Raw genomic sequence first — 12,825 nt, 5'->3', positions numbered from 1 at the left:
ACTGGAGTCATCATTGACTCATGGAATCACCACGAACCATCAGCTTAGTGAGCAGCATCAGAACACACCAAACCAAGCCAAGCAAGAAAAAAACCCAGGTCATCTTCAGGAAGAATAACTGGACCAAGTCAAAGGGGGAAGCAGTTCCCCACTGTATAAAAACTTTGTGCACTCACATCCTAAACGCTTGCAGATTTGATCTCTGTACTGCATGGAGGATATACTAGAACTAGAGACAGTCCAAAGAACGGTAACTGAAATGATGGAGGTGTGGAGCAGCTGCCATGTGAGCACAGACCCTTCAGTTTGAAAGGCTGAGCAGAAGATGGCTGCAGATTATAAACATTACAAAGATGGCATATAAAGTGAACGCAGAACTGCTGTTCACTAAATTCCCTGGTATGAGAACTGGGAACACTTGATAAAACTAGGAGGAAATCAGATTAAAACAGATACAGCACTTTCCTACCCATCTGGTAGTGGACTTCCAGAATCTGTTGCTACAGGAGACTGCAGAGGTGAGCAGTACCAGCAGCTTCAGAATGGGATAGACAAATTCATGGCCAAGTCCTCAGAGGATAATTAAAAGAGTATGTATGCATATATCTACATGCTGAGCAAGCACAACAGAAACAACAGTGGCAAGACTTGCATGCTCTCCCTAAGCAGCATCCCCTAGTGAGTATTGAGCTAGATGGACCATTAGCACTGGAATCACAGTTAAATTCTTATGTCTTTGTCTTTCTGTGGGTGAAGATGAAGGACGGGACCGATTCCTCCGTTAACCACAGCATTATGATCTGCAGATAGCCTCAAACTGCAAACTGAACTTAAAGCATCCAAGAAACCGCATATATGTAGAATAGTGTTATGAGCATATTTGCAGATTCCTGACAAATGCAAACCTGCAGAGAAGACCACAGGAGGATAAAAAGATGCAGTTGAGCCTGGAGGTTTACTCGGAAAACTGGGGGGGAGGATTTTAAAAGTAAGGACAAAAAAGAAACTGTGTGGAAAGAAGAACCTAGTGACTACCGCTGAAAGGTGAAGTTTGGGTGGAACAACCAGAACAATGCTGCTTCTCAAGCCAAGCAGCTAAAAAAGGAATATAAATGCAAGAGCAGCTTCCATCTAGTAGCACGGAAGGATGAGACCAGAGTACTCCACATCTCGGAATTCAATATGCACAAAGTACACTAAATGCAATTATGATCAGACACCTGAAGACAGAAATCTGACGTGCTTCATGGTAATAAAGCTCTTCAGACTTCTATGGTCATCCGTGCATCTGATTCTTGATGCCTCACCAACTGAAATCAATATTCCTAGCACAGAACACAGGACGTCAAAATAACTACAAGTTCTGAATGCAAAGGCACTGGCATTCATACCTCTTAACTTCCCTTAGCATATGAAATCCTAGTAAAAATTAACACTGTGTATTTAGCACTGCAGAGTAACTGCTACCTTTTGTTTCTGATCAGAAACTGGGGGGTGTGCACACTAGAATTACAAGGTTAAAAGCACTAAGTAGTTCATTGGCTCATAGGCAGCATACAAATATTGTTATTAATTTTACTTTTATACTGGGGACAAACAACATCTTTTGAATTAAGGAGACAATCCAGAGTATTGCGAATTCAGACCTGATAGATAGAAATGAACTTGTTGGATTTGTTATGTTCTTTCCAAAGTAAGCATATCTAGCAGAGCTCCCTCTAGGCAATTAGCAAGTATTCCTAAAAAGAGGGGAAAACCAGATCTAAAATAATGAACCATTTGATATTTACGAGTGGAAAAAATAGTAAGAATCATACAAAAAACATGATCCCAATCAGCCAGTGTGGGCAGGGAAGACTTGAGCTGAGAAACCGAGATAGTAAATCCACGGCAGCTAGACTGGGGCTGAAATACTAACAGTTCTTGTGGTCCTGCCTTCACAAGGACATCTGGACTAACTGGAGAAAAGCCTGCCTGCATTCACAACTCTCTATGGAACGTTCCCAATTTGAAAGACTATAGACGGTTTTGTTTGGCAAAAAAGAAGATAAACAGATCTATTCCAGGGTAGCCACAGTTCCTAAAAATGGGCTACCTGGACCCAGAGTAGGTTTTTACTTGTGGTCTGGCACAGTTAAACAGCTGAGGCCACAAGCAGATGTGTTCCAAGACCATGGGAAGAATACAGCGAGACAGGTGAATTTATTTCTCTATGTTGAAAATCCAGATGTCAACCACTTCTAAGAAAGATCACCAAGGTTTTTCTTCATCGTCTGAGTTCATTCAGCCTGTGCAGCTGGTGCTCAGTACTAGAGCCTAACAACCTGTGCAGCTGTAAGAATGCCTGGCACGCATCTTAGGGCTTCAAGTTTGAAAATACCCACATTCTATTTGCCTGAGTAGATCAAACGCTTGGGTTATCAAAGCTTTTAGAGTGCACCCCACAACTGAGACCTAGACTGGAAACAAAGGATGAGACTTTTTACAAGGGCACGTAGTGACAGGACAAAGAGGAACGGCTTTAAACTGACAGAAGATTTAGACTAGATACAAGGAAGTTCTTCCCTGTGAGGGTGCTGAGGTGCTGGCACAGGGTGCCCAGAGAAGCTGTGGCTGCCCTGTCCCTGGAAGTGTTCAAGGCCAGGTTGATGGGGCTTGGAGCAACCTGCTCTGGTGGAAGGGGGCTGGAACGGGATGAGCTTTAAGGTCCCATCCAACCCAAACCATTCTATGAGTCTATGAAAAGCATTCAGCCTTGCACGTCATCATTCTAAATAAAGCATTAGACTATGTGATCTAGTGAAGGACAATGCAAGGTGACAGAGTTGACCTTGACAGTATACATGTGACGTCCAACCTACAGACACCACAGCCTGGTAGACAGGGTCGTGCAACGAGACATTAAAAGACATGACAGATGTGTTTATTGTGCCAGCATGACAAGTCCTTTTTACTGATTTGCCTCGGGATCTGTTCCGTGACACATGGCTGCTGAAGGACTCAAAAACCCTGTGATGTCCTTTATGAGCCGCACAGGGTGAGCTGCAATTTCTGGTCATTTATCTGAGGGCCTGAGTGGAAAAAGCACTAAAGAGGTGCACCTGAAAGAGAGAGGAAGTAAGGAAGGGCAAGTTTCAAAGCCTGATCTCCGGAGGTTCTCATTCACAAGACACCATTGAAAACAGTGCCAGAGAAGTGGGCTTCCTCAAGAGAAGTGACTGGCTATAGCTAACATAACAAAGGTCACCGCACTGCAACAGCTAATCCCATCCAGAGAATGTTTGCCTTTTACAGCATCCATCTTTGTGCTCAAAGATGGCCCCAGAAACAGAAGGAAAGGAAATGGAAGTCAGATAGGCAGCCGTGCAGCAGGTACAAAAGTTTTATAAGCAACTGCCAAGGCTGAAAAACCCAAAGCAAATCAGGTGACATAAAGGATGACTGAAAACTCTGCATTTGGCTGAAACTAGACAAATTCTCACAGGCTCCCAGGTTGACAGGCAAGCTGTGGTCATGGCAGACAAAGATGCCTAACAGCTTTCAAGGAGGCCCTCAGCAGCTTAAATCACAGGCACATTGCAGCTGAGAAGTAGTAAAGAACATCCAATAGAACTTTTTAACACACTACAGACAAGTTCGTAAGTGTCTGCATATGCTTTCAACTTGATATATAATATCAAGAGTTTGTATTACTATTAATTACTATTTAATGTCATAAGCACATTATTTCCATGCACATAGTACTGACTAAACTGAGCTGCTGACATGACAAATCTTTAGCTCCCCTCCCCATTCATCACCAGAATCTCATGTCACACATCACATACATCATGAGTCCATCCTTAGGCATTTGTATCAATTTACAATAATAATTAAAATGGAAGAGAGCCCATTTGCCAAGAAGGCAAAGGTCCACCCTTTGCAAGGCCTACAGGCAATCCCATTTGAAATAACATGCTTAATGTAGCTCTTTTGCCACAGTATTCCAGTGCTTTACATCATGCCCACAGCACAGAGAGATGTAAACAGTCATACTTAAGTATGCATTTTCCTCTGATGACAAGGGGCATCTCAATCATACACTTCCAAATATAGGGGTACATTTGTTTTTGTGAAACAATACGAGAAGCTGAAGATTCTACCGGACAGGACTCTGGATAACCTGATGTAAACTTCTGCCTTCACAAGGACACGATTTAAAACTATTTCCAGAGGTCCTTGCCCATGTAGACATCCATTATTCTATGGATTTGATGGCAAGGTTCTCCAAAATGGTGATTTAAGAAATATGCATGACCAGAAAAACTCAGTCATCATTAGTTTTCCTTTTTCTGATAAAGGGAATTATCACACTTAACATCTAAGAGTCTGTCAAATACTCAAACAGGCTTCACTGTAAACATTTTCTACAGCAAAAGAAAATGAAGGATTAAGTAAAATTAAGGTTTTACTGAACTCATAGCTGCATATATTGACTCTTCTCTTTCCCTATTGTTTTTAACAAAAGTTGTAACTGAGCGATGATGGGTTTCAAGTTGACAAGTCACTTTCTCAAAACCCTGACCCAATTAATTGTGTAATGTTACGTACTAAGAATCTGATGAGCATCTGATCCAGAGGCCCATGTACACCACCACTCAATACATTTTATTTCATCAAATTCACCATTCAATGTTTGTGCTGTACTTGGTCTGTTAGATACATACAGCACCAAGCACAGTAGGAACATGTTGATTTACTGAAATAAGAACAGTAAGTCATCATACATTTCAGCTTCTCAAATCATTCCTGGTAACAAGTCTCAGGCAGAAAATCTATTCTTAAATGATTGGCAACCGATTCTCTCAGGTTAAAGAGAAGAAGATACTCTGCTAAAAAAAAGTCATGAGCTCAAACACTGAAATGAACAAAAATCACCAGGTATCGCACTGCATTTTAATACTCTGTCACTGAGAGAACAAAATCTGCAATAAAATAAGGTATTTCTATTGTCAATAAAGATTATCTTGCTTGTCATCTGCAGTGCTTCTGTTCATAATCATTTTTGGAACAATGCCCCAGAGGATGCCCCCCAAAACCGATAAAACAGATCACAAAACAAAAGCAAGGTTCACCCATCAGACTACTTTTTAATACTAATATATACAGAGCATTTCAGCACTATATTTCTTCCATACCTTCAATTAAGCATTTAACTCACAATAGCTTATTTCATTCATTGCCCTGTTTTTTTAAAGTCTTTTACCCAATTCTTTTCTTCTTGTTCACTGAGTGACAGAGAAGTAGGCTTATTTACTTCAGCTTCCTCAAATAAGACATTACTGCTAATGGTAGTTTATTTAATTAACTAATCAGTATATTTAGACATAAGGAGTATATTTATGTATATTAAGTATATTCAGACCCAAGATTGCTGCCTTTGGCTAGTTAATGCCTCAGGATTTTATTTTCCTAAGTAACATTAAAATGAATTCTAGATTTTCAAAAGCAGGTGATAGCCTTTGACACACAAATGGTTCTACAGCTTCTTTCATTTTCATTCTATTTTCTTCCATTCTCTTTCATTTCTATATTCCTGCAATAAAATCAAACTAAATGATTCCAGTTCCATAACACGAATTACAGTATGTATTCTAAACTGACCTAAAAAGTACAACTCAACTAGCCCCTCTTTCACCAGAGAAAAAGTGATCATTATTATATAGAAGCATAATCAGCATACACACCCTTGGTGTTGATTGTTTTTGCTGTGACCTCTAGTTTCTCCAGTGGTTCTGTTCCAATATTTTCTAACTTAATGATAAGCTGCTGGGCCTCTCCATTATACAGCTGGACAGACACAGTAGTAGAGATTTCATCCCCTGAAGGAGGCTGAAGTGTATGAGCAGACCTATAAAATATGACACATGAACAAAATATTATGATTAGAAAGTTAAAAGCCTGTCCAAGTTAGTATTTACTACAAATATTACTATATATTTAAAATACATATATTCCATATTACTGTATGTATTCTATTAACTACTCCTTGAAGACTCAGAAACTACTGCACTCCAATCTTGAAGATATTAGATACAATTTCCCATTCTCATTTTAGCCAGGATCATTTTTATACCCATTGAGAGCAAATGTTAATAATGTATGTGTAAGACAAGTCAAATTTCAAACAATATAAAATATGTATTCCTGGCTGTGAAAGCTAGTTTAAAATTGCTGAAAACAGAAGAAAAGTAAGAAAGGGAAAAGAGAAGAAAAGAAAACCAGATCATTGGAATAAGCAAACGTGACAAGTGGTATCTGATCTACCTAGTGACTGAACACTATAGAGTAACAATGAGTATCCATGAGGAGAATATGAAGTTGAGCACTACATTGAAAAAACCATAGAATCACAGAATAGCTAGGCTTGGAAAGGACCTTAAGATCATCCAGTTCCAACCCCCCTGCCATGGGCAGGGACACCTCACACTAGACCATGTCACCCAAGGCTTCATCCAACCTGGCCTTGAACACTGCCAGGGATGGAGCATTTCCAACCTCCCTGGGCAACCCACTCCAGTGCCTCACCACCCTTACAGTAAAGAACTTCTTCCTTATAACCAACCTAAACTTCCCCTGTTTAAGTTTTAACCCGTCTTTAAGTTTTAACCCATGGAAAGTTTTAAGTTTTAAGACAGGTGGAAAGTCCTCTGCAAGACCCTGAAAGTCCATACTGTGCTCTGATCAGCCCATTAAAACTACAAAAGTAAGAATGCAGTCAGCTGCCAGAAGAACTCTCAGAAGATGAAACCTTTGTACTCACTCACAAATGAGGATACATATTCTTACATTGTTAGGCACTCCCAAACTCCACCAACATATGATGGTTTAGGGACTTTTTAATAAGAGAATGTAGGGACAGGACAAGGGGGAATGGCTTTAACCTGCCAGAGAGGAGACTGAGATGAGCTCTTAGGCAGAAGCTCTTCCCTGTGAGGGTGCTGAGGCGCTGGCACAGGGTGCCCAGAGAAGCTGTGGCTGCCCCATCCCTGGCAGTGTTCAAGGCCAGGTTGGACACAGGGGCTTGGAGCAAGCTGCTCTAGTGGAAGGTGTCCCTGCCTATGGCAGGTGAGTTGGAACTGGATGAGCTTAAAGGTTCTTTCCAACCCAAACTAGTCTGGGACTCTCTAATGACAGATCCACAACACTGTCTCGTGCAGCTGTTCACGCAAACTTTTCTTAAGGAATGATAACAGTACCAAACACATGAGGTAAGACATACTTAGTAGAGAAATATACTGTAAAGAAAAAAATTATTCTATGAGTTGCACATGCTAGAGAAAACGCATGGGTATCTAAAGCTTCAGAACCACGAGAATCTATTTAAATGATTATGAAGGATTTAATTTGAATGTAACAAATGTGTCAAACCAATCAATTATTGAAAGAGCAGATATCCACAGCACTATGACAACGCATCATGGATAAAGGAGAATTGACCTTTGCTAGGAGAATTAATGTGGGAGTTGGGAGAATGCAGTTTAGTGGAGAGTAGAGGGCAGAAACCTTATGGGAACGGATCATGGAAGAAATTCACAGTGTGAAAGGTGAAAGAGTGAATATAAATGAACTCAACAGAACACGAATGAGGGAAAGAAGGGTTGCAAAACAAGACAGATGGGCAGGGGTTCAGTTTCGGACTGTATTTTTCATGCTTATGCAATGTGGTCAGAAGGCATCAAGGATACAAGGGCAAAAGCTACTGAGATTAATGACCAATAAATCTGTTAGTAATCCCAGGTTCAGTTACTTCTTTCAGCAGGTATTTCTGCTACCCTTCCTTTCGATCCTATCCTTCCTCAGCACAATGTAAGCAGCATCCACAAACAAGAGCAGATTTGTCTTTTAGAATGAACCTGTAACAAGTACATAAACCAAGCATTTTTTGATCATTGAAAATTTACTGTCATGTACCATTATCACTGCAGCACTCTGAAGCTTGGGCATTTGGAATTTCTTTTCTCCCTTTAGATTTAGACAAAAGCATCGAGGAATTTCAAACTAACAAACCAAACAAATGGTACCTTCAGTTACTTTATACATGTACATGTGAAATGTGAGCCCAAGCAAATTCAGCTTCTGCATTCTTTTCTGTAATGAACCTTCTTAAAATTAAAAAGACATCCTAATTCTTATATACCTTGTTTCAGCTTTGCTCTGGACTTGCAAGATCTCAGGACTGAGGCTTGTCACTGGTATAATGGTAGATGAAGAATTAGGTATTAGCCAGCGATGTGCACTTGCAGCCTGGAAAGCCAACCATGTCCCGGGCTGCATCCAGAAGAAGTGTGACCAGGAGGCTGAGGGAGATGATTCTCCCCCTCCATTTCACTCTCATGAGACCCCAGCTGGAGTACTGTGTACAGCAACAGTGTCCCTAACAGAAGAAGGATGTGGAGCTGTTGTTGCAAGTCCAGAGGAGGCCATGAACATGCTGCAAGGGCTGGAGCAGCTCTGTTCTAGAGCCAGGCTGAGAGCTGGGCTGGCTCAGCCTGGAGAAGAAAAGGCTCTGGCGAGACCTTATTGAATCCTTTCAATATTTAAAGGGGGTTTATAAGAATCACAGAAACCTTTTAATTGAGGCTTGCAGTGGCAGGACAAGGGGGAATGGCTTTAAACAGACAGAGGGGAGATTAAGATTGGATGTTAGGAGGACGTTCTTCCCTGTGTGTGCGGCAAGACACTGCCCAGAGAAGCTGTGGCTGCCCCATCCCTGGCAATGTTCGAGGTCACGTTAGAAGGGGCCTGGAGTAACCTGCTCTAGTGAAAAACAGTCCCTGCTGTGCAAATGATCTTTAGATGATCCTTAAATATCCTTTCCAATCCAAACTAGCCTGATTCTATGACTGTTCAGAACTTGTCCTGACCCACCTGCAACTTCGCTTTGACTTTACAACTGCTGTAGCAGCAGTTTTTTCTTTTGACCTGGTGGCTACACCTATCGCTTTATTTCTGTTACCTCTGTTTGGCACAACCATACTTTTATACAGATAGTAGTAACAAGCACATGTACTAAAAGAAACACAGGACTGGTGTGATAGCTGAGGCATTATGAAGGGGAGACAGAGGATCCAGTGGAGAGGACTACTGGTATGCAATGGTAAGAGATGGGGCACACTTTATTGCACCATTATTTCAGTATATTAGAAAGGACTCATCAAGAAAGCAACCTATAATACCTGGCACACTGGCTGAAAACCTTCTGGTTCTTGTGAAAATGACTGATATTTGTCTAAGCTCATCCATATTAGAACTACTTCTTTAATTTATAGTTTTGCATTTTCTTCCCTCAATTTTCTTACTTTATAGGCTTTTCCATCAAAACTGTTTTACTAAGTAGCGTCATATTTTTATGTACTATATGTATATGATACATACAAATTTATGTATAAGTAGAATGATGAAAATATATACTAACAGTCTCAACCCACAGCAAGCTTCATTACAGTTTCTGCTAAATTAAGCATATTAAATTGACCTTCCATAGCACAGATCAATAAAAAAAGATTTTCCAGTTCTAACAAGACATTATGGTATGCTTAGAAAGGCCTGGAATTATTCTTACCAATACAACTATACCCAAAAATTACCATCAGATCAATCAACTGTTGAAGAAATTACAAACAGATATCTATCTTTGGCCTTTCAAACAAACTTTTTCCTACTTACGAGCAGTTTTATCTACAAAGAAACAAGGCAATAAATACATGATCAAGGTTATCTGAAATACTTCAAAAATACATAAACTTGGTGAAAAATTAAGAAAAGGCAGCTCAGCTTCAGATGAAGGTTCCAAAGACCATCAGCTCTAAAAACTAATGTGCTGGGTCAGGAAATGACCCTCTCAAGAACAGAGGTCAACATCAAATGTTGGCAAGATGGGTGTCAATGCAAATGTAGATGTAAAGCAAACCAGCAAGATCATAGGATCACAGGATAGTTTGGGTTGGAAGAGACCTTCAAAGTTCATCTAGTCCTACCCCCTGCAATGAGCAGGGACATCTTCAACTACATCAGGTTGCTCAGAACCACATCCAGCCTGGCATTGGATGTCTCCAGGTCTGGTGCATCTACCATCTCTCTGGGCAAAGACGCAAGAAATCGGATTCAGATTTTATCCTGCTGTCTGCAAATGAAGAATATTCTTTGTTTCATTTCTTTACCATGTCTTTTAGAAGTGCAACTTTAACTATCCAGTATTAATTCTGATTACAGCTAAACCACACAGACTCCATGTCTAGCAGAATTTTTCTAGGGAATTTACCAACATGTAACTTAACTGCAGTGTTTTATTATTTTGCTGTCTTCATCAGGGTATTCCTTTTATATCTCTGTAATACAACCAACACAGGCCATTCCCCAGCAGCAAAGTAGAATTCAGTATGGAAAAATGAGAACCAAACTGGTTCCTTTGCTTTACTGACTAAACCATACATAAAAGGAAAATTAAAAATAAATGAAAAAATAAAAAACCCAAACAAACAAACCTGAAAGTCTGTATTTTTAAAACACTTTCTAAAATGGTAGCTGGATGGCAAGACTCAGATACAATCATCAGTGTGCAGCCTAACACACGAATGCTCTGGAAACTTGAACAGTTCCAAAACATGAACTGAATCAGTGTCTTACCAGCCCTCTCTAAAATCCTGGAATTAGTCAGCCACATTCTTCAAAATAACCTGCATGAAACCCCACTCTACTTCTGTGTCCTTTTTGATGAGTGTACCTCTTAAACATATTGTTTCTGTAGTATGGTATCAAGTCTGGGCCCCTTCTGAACAATGGAAACATTGATATATTGGAGCAAGTCAAGAAGAGGGTTATCAATATGATGAGGAGGCAAGAGCACATGACACACAAGGACAGGTTCAAAGTGCTGGGTTGGTTCAGTTTGGAGAAGAGGGGGTGATTTTTACTCTTCTGAATGTGGTCAGACATTGGAACTGATTTCACACAGAGGTGAGGGAAACCCCATCCATGGAAACAATAAAAACTTAACTAGATTGTGAACTGGGTAACCTGATCTAACATTTAAGTTATAGCACTTCTGAATGCCATGCCTGCTGCGAGCCAGATCCCGGACCAGATGACCTCCAGAGGCACCCTTTCCAACCTACACAACTCCATGGATTACCTCTTCAAGATTTTCTGATTGTTTCCCCTTTAAAAGATTCATTCCTTTAGAAGTATGATTTTAACAATGAATGACCATTACACAGTTTTACAATATGGTTTAATCATCCCTCAGTTGATTAAATCTCAAAATATTTTCTCTGAAATCACAAGGTTTTAGCCAGTAAAACAAAAAACTCAGATTTATATCCTAAAGTAAATAGCAGGGATACAGTCTGTGTCTTATTTTACTAAAGCACTGATTATATACTCAGACAAAAGAGGTTTTAATCAGTATGTGACTAATGCTTAAACAGGACCAGATAAAATCAACCTTGAATTCAGTTTCTCACCTTGGAAGGGAGGTACTGATCTGCAGCCTTGGCAAAGATGGAACGACTTCAACAGTACAACCATTGGTCTTGACTCCTGGCAGATTGTCCAGAAGGCAGTCACTGAAGACACCAAAAACTGAAGTGTGGTAACCTGATTTTTAGAAGAAAACAGTATGCTGTGAGTATTTCTGTATTCTGAAAGGTCTAAAAGTACTGAGCTTACCAGTCAGATCTTGCCAATATTTCTGCTGCTCAAATCATCACCTTCTCTACAAGAAAACCTTCTCAGGACACAAAAGTACACAAAAGGTTTTCAAACCTCCTAAACAACATTTATAATTACATGACAACATACAAACAACAGTCATGTATGGCTTCATATCTGTGAGATGTAAGATAAAAAACAAACAAAACCTTAAAACTCCCATGACAACACAAGGTATAGAGATGAAGATTTTATATAAACAACACCACCTAATCCATGTGTGTACTTAAAACTTGTTAGCCTTCAGTGATGTAGTTCCCTACATCCTCCAAAAACTGTTTATAGGAAAGAGTCTCAACTGTATCCAGAATCTAAAAGAATGCTAAAGGAAATCATTTAGTTAAAAAAAGAAGTATACATGCATACATATATGCACACCCACACAGAGATATCAGCCCAGAAAGCCTGGGCTGCATCAAAAGGAGCTGGACCAGCAGGTCCAAGGAGGTAATTCGCACTCTCTATTCTGCTCTCAGACCGCCTTGCATCTCTGCATACAGCTCTGGGGCCCCCCCAACATAAAAAGGACGTGGAGCTGTTGGAGCAAGTCCAGAGGAGGCCACAGAGATGCTGCGAGGGCTGGAGCTGCCCTGCTCTGGAGCCAGGCTGAAAGAGCTCGGCTGATTCAGCCTGGAGAAGGTTCTGAGGAAACCTCAGAGCAGCTTCCAGTAACTTGAGAGGTCAAAAGAAAGCTGGAGAGGAACTTTTTACTATGGCACATGAGCATAGGACAGAGGGGAATGGCTTTAAACTGAAAGAGAGATTTAGATTAGATAACAGAAAGAAGTTCTTTATAGTGAGGGTGCTGAGGCACTAGCACAGGGTGCCCAGAGAAGCTGTGGCTGCCGCATCTCTGGCAGTGTTCAAGGCCAGACTGAATGGGGCAACCTGGTGTAGCAGAACCCAAACCATTCTATAAATCTACACACCTGCCATAGAAGACCACAGCTGACCCTCTAAAACATTAACTGTAGAAGGAAAGCACCTGCACTCCAATTCCTTACCAGACAATATATATATGCTCTATCTGTAGGAAACTTTGATACACTGCCATACAAACAGCCACCAAGTACA

General features: G+C 40.5%; 1 protein-coding gene across 5 annotated transcripts in view; it reads right to left on the bottom strand.

Moving 5' to 3' along the window:
• The window catches only part of TRAPPC9 (trafficking protein particle complex subunit 9), a 493,542-nt gene that overhangs the window by 413,739 nt on the left and 66,978 nt on the right, over nt 1-12,825 (bottom strand). For all 5 annotated transcript variants that reach the window (XM_057429745.1, XM_057429746.1, XM_057429748.1 and 2 more), the window contains 2 exons: nt 11,505-11,637; nt 5,727-5,890 (listed from right to left, as the gene is read on the bottom strand). In XM_057429745.1, the coding sequence (XP_057285728.1) occupies nt 5,727-5,890; nt 11,505-11,637 (297 nt within the window). The remainder of the gene's footprint in view (nt 1-5,726; nt 5,891-11,504; nt 11,638-12,825) is intronic.

This window comes from Pezoporus wallicus, unplaced genomic scaffold (genome assembly GCF_028554395.1).
Source record: "Pezoporus wallicus isolate ANWC-B61680 ecotype Strahan unplaced genomic scaffold, APGP_CSIRO_Pwel_v1 contig_7545, whole genome shotgun sequence".
Lineage (NCBI taxonomy): Eukaryota > Metazoa > Chordata > Aves > Psittaciformes > Psittacidae > Pezoporus > Pezoporus wallicus.
This window is presented reverse-complemented; position numbering and strand designations above follow the sequence as displayed.